Raw genomic sequence first — 12,565 nt, 5'->3', positions numbered from 1 at the left:
GTCCTTGAAGAAGGCACTCACGTCCTTGAAGAAGTCACTCACGACCTTAAAGAAGGCACTCACGCCCTTGAAGAAGGCACTCACGACCTTGAAGAAGGCACTCACGCCCTTAAAGAAGGCACTCACGACCTTAAAGAAGGCACTCACGACCTTAAAGAAGGCACTCACGTCCTTGAAGAAGGCACTCACGTCCTTGAAGAAGGCACTCACGTCCTTGAAGAAGTCACTCACGACCTTAAAGAAGGCACTCACGCCCTTGAAGAAGGCACTCACGACCTTGAAGAAGGCACTCACGACCTTAAAGAAGGCACTCACGACCTTAAAGAAGGCACTCACGCCCTTGAAGAAGGCACTCACGACCTTAAAGAAGGCACTCACGACCTTAAAGAAGGCACTCACGACCTTAAAGAAGGCACTCACGACCTTAAAGAAGGCACTCACGACCTTAAAGAAGGCACTCACGACCTTGAAGAAGGCACTCACGACCTTAAAGAAGGCACTCACGCCCTTGAAGAAGGCACTCACGACCTTAAAGAAGGCACTCACGACCTTAAAGAAGGCACTCACGACCTTAAAGAAGGCACTCACGACCTTGAAGAAGGCACTCACGTCCTTGAAGAAGGCACTCACGACCTTGAAGAAGGCACTCACATAAATTAGGAACATGACCGAGCAACAGGAGGAGGTTGTTGTTTAAGATTCGCTACCCAGGAACAAAAAGCTCCAAGTAGCACGGGCTATGGTGAGCCCGAAGTGGACTTGCAGGAGGAGGAGCGTCGCATTAGTTTCAAGCGCGTCTGTTCGAATTGGGGCGTGTACCCGCCAAACACACACCGAAACTACGACGTTGCTACAACGTTCCAACAAGTTTTAACGCCTCCTAACCAGTTATAGCAACCAATATAGCAAGTTGTAACAACGTTCTAATACGTCATAAACACGTTAAGCCAAGATGTAACAACTATATTACAAGTTGTAACAAGCAGAAAATAGAGACAGTTTCGGTTTGTGTTTCCAGGGTAATGGCTGTATTGTCTCCCGTCTGCATAGTAAACAGTGCCAGGAGGAAGGAGCTCATTAGTGCCATGTGATCATGACTATACAGGCGTCTCGGGGTGGCCCCTTAGAGTAGGGGGGAGGGGGCGCCCTCAAGCACTTAATAGGTGTCCATTTACGAAGCCTGTATATCTTTCTTCAATCATGGCGGTCTAGTTTGCCTCTATTAAACAGCTTATGAGCTTGGAAGTATTATGAGATCGTTTGTTACAATTCACAACCGAAAGACCTCAGTTCTTCCCATTTATATATATATATATATATATATATATATATATATATATATATATATATATATATATATATATATATATATATATATATATATATATATATACTACACATTAGGGGAGTTAACCGGCCGTGCTCGGGTCTAAGTCTGTCTCTTTCTCTCCCTCTCCCTTCCATTCTCTCTCTGCTTCCCTCCCTCCCTTCGTCTCATACTCTCTGCCTCTCTCCCTTAGTTCCATCCTATTGTTTTCTCTCCCTTCAGTTCTCACTCTCCCCTCTTCTTTCAATTCTCTCTCCCAGTGTGCAAATGATGTACGAATAACATTCAATTAACGTTTTTAACGTTAAATCGACGTTGAATCCACGTTATCAAAATTGATTCAACCTCGATAAAAAAACTTTCGGATCTGTTTTAACACTATGAACAATCAAATTGACATTTCATAAATCAAAAGGAGTTGTTGGAATTTGGAATAGGTGCCGGTCCTTCTTAAGGGGGGACATAAATATATATATATATATATATATATATATATATATATATATATATATATATATATATATATATATATATATATATATATATATATATATATATATATATAATTAATTATATTTGCTAGGTCATGACTTTTACACAGCCAACAGTTAAAAATGCAAGTTCTTTTTTCTGCTATACGTGAACATAACCGAGTAATCCAATTTGTATTCTCTCTCCCCCAGAAACTATGACAGCAGAGGCAATCTAGCTGAAAGGAAAGAAATCATCAACTTGGAAAATAAATTGTCAGAAAAGTCACGCTGTCCTAAGTGAATAAACTAATAAAACTTATATGACGAGGGTTTTTTTTTGTTCTTAATATATATATATATATATATATATATATATATATATATATATCAAATGTCAAAAAAATTATGTATTCTGAAATGCTATTTAAAATAAGCCTCGCGTATGGAAAAATGTTTGCAATGAAGACAAACAAAATTGAAGCTAAATAATTCAAAATACAAAAAAATGTATTTATTTATTGTGTATTTGCAGTGAAAAATTAAAAAAAAAATAAAAAATAAAAGAAGTGTGCTTAGAAACCTCTATTAAAAAAAAATATTATTGATTCACTAAACATTTCATGACTATACTGGCGTGTGGTGAGAATATCGTCAAAATTCCATTCAAAAGTGTAAATAACCCAATAATTTAGATAACGTTAAACCTCAAGAATTTGAAACGTGGGGTTCCAGCCGAGATAGAATCACTATGGGCTCGTGGAGACGGCTTCGGCGAATTCTCTGTGCAAGCTTGCAAAGCTTACTCGCTATAGACGGTGAAGTCGCGCTCGGAATCTTTGCGAGAAGTGAACCACTTCGCAAGGTATAGTCGCGCTCGGAGTCTTCGCGAGAAGTAAACCCGCCATTAGGAAGACCGCAGGCGGCGATCTTCGGGACCTGTAGATCTTCACTTCGCAGACAGAGAGTAATTTAAATACTCAAAGAGTCCGAAGGAAAATTCGAGTCACAAGTCTCGAAATGTTGTTTAGAAACTGCCAGTAACTCGATGTTGTCGGAGGCGACGCCTACAAAATACAAATTGCAGTGAAAACAACCTTTGGAGTGTCGTATCGAGTTCGAGATGGGCGTGAGGGCGGAGTAGTGGACAGATGGAGACGGTTTGTGGGCGGGGCGGAGGGATGAGGAGTGGGCGGGCTGTGGTGGGACTGGACGTTATCAGCCACACTCTCCCGCGTAATTTCCGCACGCCCGCCCACCCACCCTGCTGCCAGCCCGCCCCCCGCCCACAGTGTGCCGGCTGCCGCCCTGATCTCTGCGTGGGGGAGGACACCACCGCCGCCCCCCAGTGCCACCAGGCCTTTCCCACCTACCCCGCCCATTTCTATCCCACGGTGCTGAGGGGCGGGTGGGGCGGGGGTGAGGGCGGGCCGGATGACTGTGCAACGTGCAGGTTGCAGGAATCCCTTCCCTGCCCGTGTCGTGACCCCCGATGTCTGGGGGTCACTGCCTCCCCCCTCGCCTGCACTTGGGACAGCAAGAGCCTCTCCCGTGACGGGCGACCCCCTTCCCACGCCTCCTACCAGGACCTGCAGATGACCAGGACGGCGTCGATGTGTGCGGTAGGTGGCTCTTGCAGGCCCCTCCTCCCCAAGCCTCACCTACTTCAGGTGGCTCCTCTGTCTCTCTCTGTCTCCCTCTCTCTCTCTCTCTCTCTCTCTCTCTCTCTCTCTCTCTCTCTCTCTCTCTCTCTCTCTCTCTCTCTCTCTCTCTCTCTCTCTCAAGTTCCTCTTTTATCTCCCCATTTTGATGTTAAACACTGTTCTGTGGAACAGGAGACTCATCTACTGACTCTTCCCTTCTCCTTCATCTCTTTTTCAATTATTCGTTTCTGCCTCGTTGCTCTGTGTCAACACATTATCTCCCTTCCATGATCTCGTTACCATGTTGCAATTTTCAGCTAACAAACTTCCTTGCAAACCCTAATTGCATTTGGCAACTCTCTCATCCGTAATGTTTATATTTCATTGTAGAAAAATAACGATGTGTATTTATGTTTCTTAATGTATTCAACTACATAAAGTATATCCACAAAATTGGCTCCTAATTATATATGTATACTCGCAAAACTCGAAGTTTATTGAAGTGATCTTCTGTGATGCTGCTTCAGTCTGCTTCTCAAGTGAGGCGTCGCTCCATCTTTGAGACTCGAGAGAGCCTTCAGTCTTAGAAGTTACTGTCTGGAAACTTCTTGATGGAGACGATGAGTCACAATAACGTGGCTGAAGTATGTTGACCAGTTCACACACTAGAAGGTGAAGGGACGATGACGTTTCGGTCCGTCCTGGACCATTCTCAAGTCGATGGTCCAGGTCCAGGACCGAAATATCGTTGTCTCTTCACCTTCTAGTGTGTGGTCTGGTTAACACACTTCTTAATGGCTCCGACAGCTGTCTTAAGGCACAAACGGCACACCGATCCACTAAGAACACCGCCAACTATGCCTGACGACCTGGCTATGATTGCCGGCCTCCACTTCCTGTACCTATGGCCTCCTCGAATTCAGTGTAAACTTGCAGTATTCCCCCACACAGCGCAAGGTTTACACTCTTGCCTTATGGGTAAATCTCACCTAACACACACAAACAGGCTCTCCGCAGAGCGAGAGGTTTTACCTATCCCCTGCACCTTATTGTGTGGGTAAGCAGTCGTAAGATAAGAGGCTAATATAAGGTAGCTGGAAATCACGCTTTGCAGCAACCTAATAATAATTCACCTTGCTGGTCAAAGTAGGCCCAAGATCCTCTACACAACCAGGAGTATAATTAAGGTTAAGCCCACGTCTTGGGGTCAACTGGGAGAAGCTTCAGGAGAAAGACTCTTATTGTTCCACGAATGACAGCTTGAATGAATCATTTTCCCAGTTTACAACCAATTCGTCCTTTTGCCATGGTGTTGAAGTTTGTGTTTATTCAAGGTGGATGCGATTCGAGCTTATAAGGTCTTTTTAGTTAGTAGCAGTGGCGTAGTGGTGGCACACTCTCCCACCGCCTCGCGACCGAGTCCATCTGGGTTCGAGCCGTGACCAGCGAGGCGCCAGTCCTAAACTGTTCGCCTCCTGATCATCCAGAAGTAATTGGGTGCCTGGTTGTCCAACTGATTGGCGGGGGCCGTGTTGCCGGGAACACTGTTGGCTTACGGTTAAGGCTTACCATGAGATACCAACCAGGTATCAGCCAGCTGGTTGATACCTGGTTGGTACCATGAGATACCAACCAGATATTAACCAGCTATGGACTGGAAGGTGGCTCTCTCTCTCAGCCGGCAAAGAGGAGTTCCAAGTCGTCTGTCCCTATACCCTCCTGTGCAATCAATAATAAAAAAGAAAACAAAAACAGCTGTTTACGGCTGACTGATAATGCCAGCGTTGCCAAATAAGAAGAGTGAGATAATAAGATGTGTGAGAATGATTATACACGAGGAAGAGGACTGGTAGCATCCAAACAACGTACACACAAATATTATGATAAACATGATAACAGAAAGACGTCATTAACGTGTATACGAAGTTAAAAGTGGACACATGAATAAAACAGAGGACAATAAATATATAGCAAAGGAAAGAGGGTGTGTGGGGGGACAAACACGTATGATAATAAACAAGATTAAGATTGACAATGGCAAATACAGCAAAAGGGAAAAAAAACAGGAAATGAAGCGGAATATGGAAAGAGCAGAGATGTGAAGATGAAGCAGCAGCAGCAGCAGCATCAGTCGTGGCATCCCGACAGCTCCTCTGGAGCCTTGACGAAGCACTCGAGACGCCTCAGGCTGCGGGGGGCGGGGGGCAGCAGGAGGCAAACGTAGTGAAGTGGTAGGAAATAACTTGATGAAAGATAGACGTGTGTGCATTATGCAACAGCACGCGGGGAATACCAAACTTGCAACTCTGCACGGGTCTGCTACATAAAAGCCTCAAGGCCACAGATGAATTCTAATTTGACTTTAAACCCCCCCCCCCCACCTTCACTTCCCCCCCCCCCCCTCCTCCCACTTCTGCGAGGAAGCCTGTAAAATAAATTATTCACAGACGTGACTTCCCCCCCACAAGAGGTTTGGAGTTGTTTACACGAAAGAACCACACACACACACGCGCGTTTTGTGTGTGTGTGTGTTTGCGTGTGTTTGCCTCACAGAAGAGGCTGGTTATCACTCTCCACATAGTGTGTGTTTTGACGGATTTGTCAACAAAAGAGTTCCTTGGTGCTCGCGGACGTCGTCTGACTGCGTCGCTTGATGATAAGATGTTCGTGCCTCTTCACCATCAAGAGGACGCATATTCATCAACATCGCGAGGACACGCATTTCAGAATATCAAGGACGAGATGCGTCGCTGTGGACGCACTGCAGGGTACAAGGTGGCTGTGAACGCCTTGTGTATACACTGGGACGCAGTGAACGTACCACGTACACACAGGGACCCAGTGAACGTACCACGTACACACAGGGACCCAGTGAACGTACCACGTACACACAGAGACCCAGTGAACGTACCACGTACACACAGGAACCCAGTGAACGTACCACGTACACACAGGGACCTAGTGAACGTACCACGTACACACAGGGACCCAGTGAACGTACCACGTACACACAGGAACCCAGTGAACGTACCACGTACACACAGGGACCCAGTGAACGTACCACGTACACACAGGGACGCCTCCTCCCGCCCCTCTCCACACTTCCCTAACTCGAGTAATTAGGCCTTGCCGGGTTTCTCCCTTAAGGACAAGTTGGTGCAGCTTTCCCGAAGGAGTCCACGCGCAGGCGGCCTCTACTGATCGCTCCAACACTCGATCGACTCCCCCCAACCATCCATCCCCCCCTTACTGCCTTGACTGTTGCACTGTATCGATCCCCCACATCCACACCCATATCTCTCGACGTGTCTTCTATACTCGATCGATTCCCCAACCCTATTCCCACCCTGTCTGATACCCGTGTCGAGTCACTGAATGCTGTCTTGAACACACGTAAAGTAATATATATGTTTACTCAGGGGCATACATTGATGGGTGTTATTTTTCCCTCCCTTCGCAGTTGCCGAAGTTGATGAGCGTGGAGGAGCGGTTGTCCACGGCGTTGGGGCATCCTCTGGCTCCGCCACACAAACACACAAACAACACCCACGCAAACACGCACGCAAACACGAACGCAAACACCCAAGCAAACACGCACACTACGCCACAAGCCTACAGCCGGGCTAAGACCCAGGCGCACGTCCATACCGCCAGTCAGACTCACAAACACAATCACAATACCACCACTAACACCGCTGGTGATGACGGTAGCAGCGCCCACGCCCACGCCCACGCTCACGGCCAGGGCCTGGGGGCGAGCAGAGGGTCGAGGTTGAGCAGGAGCGTGGAGAGTCTACCTCGGGACATCAAGGAACACATCCTCAAGTGCCAGTGTTCCTGTGACCACCTCGGCTATGGCAACTTTTCCGTGAGTAACTGTGTGTGTGTGTGTGTGTGTGTGTGTGTGTGTGTGTGTGTGTGTGTGTGTGTGTGTGTGTGTGTGTGTGTGTGTGTGTGTGTGTGTGTGAGTGTGTATGTGTGTATGCGTGTGTTCTCTGTTATACGTCACGGTGTGGGGCATTCTTGCATGTCTACGTCTCGTTATACGTCAGAGTATCAGTCTTCTGGTACATTTCCCTGTGTCGTTTCTGAACATCTATACGTCTCTTGGTATAATCGGGTCGTCAAACGTCACGTTATGAGTATTTCAGCGTCTCGTTATGTGCTGATTGACGGACCTGCGTCACGTCTGTCCCTTTCGTTCTGTCTCAGTGACGGGTGTGGGGGGGGGGGGTTAAAAGTCCCGTCCGTATTCTATTGTGTGACAGTCTTCCTGTCGTGCGATAATGCACTGCATAGCGTGCCGTCAAGCTTAAGCTTTTATACTGACAGGAGGAAATGCTTATACCTCCCTCCTGTCAAGACAGCTACACAAGCGCTGTCTAAAAACTTCAGCTTTTCCAATGCCACGAAGAAAACGATTCCGCGAAGCTCAAGGAATTCTCAGGGTCGATAGAGCTCCTTGATATTGCAAAAAAAGGCTGATACCATTGCAAATGGCCTTTGTCCAAGACGGTCCACAGACAGATGTCGTCTTCATTCTGTATTAATCCCTCAGGAGGGTGGACAGGAGGATAATTAGCAACTTGGCGAGAGTTGTGTTAACTGTCTCGAGTCGGTGATTTGGGCGACTTCAAGCAGGCAACCCGTCTTGAAGACAGTTGTATGTGTGTGTGTTTTTTTTTAATGCGGGGAAGATTGTCGGTTGGCTTATTGAATGTTGCCTGAGCAGCGAGCGGTGTGAGGATCTCAGGTTCCTCACACCTCATGTCGCTCATATCTCATGTCCCTCACACCTCATGTCCCTCATATCTCATGTCCCTCACACCTCATGTCCCTCATATCTCATGTCCCTCACACCTCATATCCCTCACACCTCACGTCTCTCACGCTCTATACCCATCACAGCTCATTCCATTTACTCACCAAATCTCATGCCTTATCTCCTCACATCTTAATAAGCCATTCTCATCAGCATCTTACTTCCGCCGCCAGCATCGTCTTGAGAGTTACGACCGAAGCGCTTCGGCTTGCTTACACTGAACGCTGTGAGGCCAGCCCGTTCTCCCGACTTGCCACAACGGGCAAAATACGACGTGCTAACCCTAACCAGCAGCGTAGATAATCTACTCAAGCGGTCGTAGATTACACTGAAGGAGCTTTGACCTTCCTGCATGCCAATTCCAGGAGCTGGAGCTCGATTCCGTGGACACAAATTCGCGAATAGACATTATACACTGGCGCGCAGGTATTCTAGGGAGCATTATAAAGCTTGCAGCAGGTTTACTGGCTTTCAAAACCAAAATCCCATGTGATTTGCTCATTAGAATTTTAAAGTTGAATTTTGGTCCTTCACTGAATTGTTTTGGGGGGTTTGTTAGGGGAGAGAGAGAGAGAGAGAGAGAGAGAGAGAGAGAGAGAGAGAGAGAGAGAGAGAGAGAGAGAGAGAGAGAGAGAAAGAGAGAGAGAGAGAGAGACAGAGAGTTGGGGTGTAATTATATGGAGAGGTTATCTTGAGGTTATCTTGAGATGATTTCAGGGCTTAGCGTCCCCGCGGCCCGGTCCTCGACCAGGCCTCCTTTTTGTTACACACCCATCAGGAAGCAGCCCGTAGCAGCTGTCTAACTCTCAGGTACCTATTTACTACTAGGTGAACAGGCGCATCAGGGAAACTCTGCCCATTTATTTCCGCCTCTACCGGGGATCGAACCCGGAACCTTAGGACTACAAATACCGAGCGCTGTCCACTCAGCTCTCAGACCCCATCTCTCTCGATTACTTTACATCTAAGATTATGGCCGGATACCTTGCCCCCAAGGCTGGGGAGCCGGATACCTTGCCTCCAAGGCTGGTGGCCGGATACCTTCCTGTAAGGCTGGTGGCCGGATACCTTGCCCCCAAGGCTGGGGGCCGGATACCTTGCCCCCAAGGCTGGGGGCCGGATACCTTGCCCCCAAGGCTGGTGGCCGGATACCTTGCCCCCAAGACTAGTGGCCGGATACCTTGCCCCCAAGGGCTGGGGGCCGGATACCTTGCCCCCAAGACTAGTGGCCGGATACCTTGCCCCCAAGACTAGTGGCCGGATACCTTGCCCCCAAGGCTGGTGGCCGGATACCTTGCCCCCCCCAGGTCAGGGGTGGAGATGGGGAAGAGTTGTAAGTCAGGGAGAGGATTTATGTGTCACGGACCTTATGCAAAAATATATATGTTTTGAAGCATAGCAAAGATAGAAAAATATGACGAGTGTTTTAAAGATAAAAAAATATATATTTAAAAATGGTTCTGCTTCGTTCAATATTTCAAAAGTCTCAACTCTTTCCAGATTTGAAGCTACTTGTTAAGATGCAACCAATTCATTATATATATATATATATATATATATATATATATATATATATATATATATATATATAATGCAGCTAATTTTACAACTATTTAAACATGGAAAAACAGCTGTTACAATATGTAAATAAAATTATATATATATATATATATATATATATATATATATATATATATATATATATATATATATATATATATATATATATATATATATATATATATATTCCTTTTGCAGAAAACTGAAGATTCCACTAATTCCCAAAATCGCTCTACAGAAAAAGAAGAGTTCCATCCTCTCTAAGATTCACCCAAGCACCTGGACTGGACGGTAGAGCAACGGTCTCGCTTCATGCAGGTCGGCGTTCAATCCCCGACCGTCCACAAGTGGTTGGGCACCATTCCCCCCCCCCCCGTCCCATCCCCCTTCCATCGTTTCCAGTTCCAGAGTGAAGGGCTGGACTTGCCGCAGCCTGATCATGGCGACGAGACGGAGGTGGGGAAAAAAGGCCACTTTTATTCCAGTCAGGTAATTGGTGTTGGACTTTTTCTTTAATGAATTACGTCCTAGGCCACATAAGCCAAGAACGACAGCAGCTGCCGACGTTGTCCGCCAGTTTGGAGTGTAAACGTAATCTCCCAGATTGTGAGAGAGAGAGAGAGAGAGAGAGAGAGAGAGAGAGAGAGAGAGAGAGAGAGAGAGAGAGAGAGAGAGAGAGAGAGAGAGAGAGACAGACAGACAGACAGAGAGAGAGAGAGAGACAGAGAGAGAGAGACAGACAGACAAACAGACAGAGAGAGAGAGAAGAGGGCTCCGGAGGACGACAACTGTGATAACCATCTGCAGCTGGGAGGGAAAAAAACAAAAGAACACGCAGAAGAAAAACTGAAGTTCAACAAATACGTGAAGACAAGGAATTAGATTGGTTTCAAGATCTTGAAGACGCAGCTGTTTTTTAAATCCAGGCCTTCTGACAAGTCTCAGAGCCTGGCGCTTGCTGGGACCGAGCTTCAGTTCATGGGCCCCACCACTAGTCCTCTAATCGACTAGTGAGCTGGTTCCGGATCATTTAAGGAACATATGAAGCGGACTCTGTTTTGACAAGTGAAGGTATTGGCAAGTAACTTCCACTTACCAACACCTTCTTCGTTATTCTGCACTTGCTGGAGTTGAACTCTAACAGCCATTTGTTAGACAATCCATGCAGTCTAGTGAGACCTTCCTGCTTAGTTCCACTTTTCCAATATTTTTGTCGTTATCGCAATTGCCATGTCAACAGCAGCCATTGATAGGCATTAGTCGTCTTGCCAGGGAGATAATTCTTGCATAGCAGCTTCAATGAGACGGGTCTTAGACTTGACCTCAATAACTCCTTTGGAACCTTTGTGGAATCGTCACAACTCTGCTCCCAGGCTGGCTCTTTGGGCCGCGGGGTCGCTGAGCCCCGGAATCACCTCAAGGTAACCTCAAGGTAACCTCAGGGTAACCTCAGGGTAAGGTTGTCCTCTGTTGTTGAAGTACTTATTATGCACTGTTGTCAGCCCGTCCCCCTAAGGGTTTCCCAACGTCAAGAAAACGCTTCGTTTAAAGTGTTCTCACTTTATTTATTAGAGAACCCAAAACAGAAAACGGGACAGTACGTCACTTTCGCGAGCCGCTTCCATTTTCAGGAACGACAATTTTAAGCCTTAGGTAACGCACACGAGAGAAAAGCGACGTTCATTGTAGGAGGACAGGCTGTAGGAGAACAGGCTGTAGGAGGACAGGTTGTAGGAGGACAGGTTGTAGAAGGACAGGTTGTAGGTGGACAGGTTGTAGGAGGACAGGTTGTAGGAGGACAGGTTGTAGAAGGACAGGTTGTAGGAGGACAGGTTGTAGAAGGACAGGTTGTAGAAGGACAGGTTGTAGGAGGACAGGTTGTAGGAGGACAGGTTGTAGAAGGACAGGTTGTAGGAGGACAGGTTGTAGGAGGACAGGTTGTAGGAGAACAGGCTGTAGGAAGACAGGTTGTAGAAGGACAGGTTGTAGAAGGACAGGTTGTAGGAGGACAGGTTGTAGAAGGACAGGTTCAAGGAGGACAGGTTGTAGAAGGACAGGTTGTAGAAGGACAGGTTCAAGGAGGACAGGTTGTAGGAGGACAGGTTGTAGAAGGACAGGTTGTAGAAGGACAGGTTGTAGGAGGACAGGTTGTAGGAGGACAGGTTGTAGGAGAACAGGCTGTAGGAAGACAGGTTGTAGAAGGACAGGTTGTAGAAGGACAGGTTCAAGGAGGACAGGTTGTAGGAAGACAGGTTGTAGAAGGACAGGTTGTAGAAGGACAGGTTGTAGGAGGACAGGTTGTAGGAGGACAGGTTGTAGGAGAACAGGTTGTAGAAGGACAGGTTGTAGGAGGACAGGTTGTAGGAGGACAGGTTGTAGGAGGACAGGTTGTAGAAGGACAGGTTGTAGGAGGACAGGTGTAGAAGGACAGGTTGTAGGAGGACAGGTTGTAGGAGGACAGGTTGTAGGAGAACAGGCTGTAGGAAGACAGGTTGTAGAAGGACAGGTTGTAGAAGGACAGGTTGTAGGAGGACAGGTTGTAGAAGGACAGGTTGTAGGAGGACAGGTTGTAGGAGGACAGGTTGTAGGAGGACAGGTTGTAGAAGGACAGGTTGTAGGAGGACAGGTTGTAGAAGGACAGGTTGTAGGAGGACAGGTTGTAGGACGACAGGTTGCCCTAGAACCTTTACTGTCACTGCAGCTTGTTCCCCCAATTCATAAGGGGGGCACTATATCAAAGACC

At 47.0% G+C, this 12,565-nt stretch overlaps 1 protein-coding gene across 1 annotated transcript in view; it reads left to right on the top strand.

Moving 5' to 3' along the window:
- Positions 1-6,912: 6,912 nt before the first annotated feature.
- The window catches only part of LOC123756619 (dipeptidase 1), a 140,780-nt gene continuing 135,127 nt past the window's right edge, over positions 6,913-12,565 (top strand). Inside the window, exon 1 of the mRNA XM_069331430.1 lies at positions 6,913-7,312. Coding sequence (XP_069187531.1) covers positions 6,913-7,312 — 400 coding nt within the window. The remainder of the gene's footprint in view (positions 7,313-12,565) is intronic.

The sequence above is a fragment of the Procambarus clarkii genome, chromosome 26 (assembly GCF_040958095.1).
Source record: "Procambarus clarkii isolate CNS0578487 chromosome 26, FALCON_Pclarkii_2.0, whole genome shotgun sequence".
NCBI classification, from domain to species: Eukaryota; Metazoa; Arthropoda; class Malacostraca; order Decapoda; family Cambaridae; genus Procambarus; species Procambarus clarkii.
This window is presented reverse-complemented; position numbering and strand designations above follow the sequence as displayed.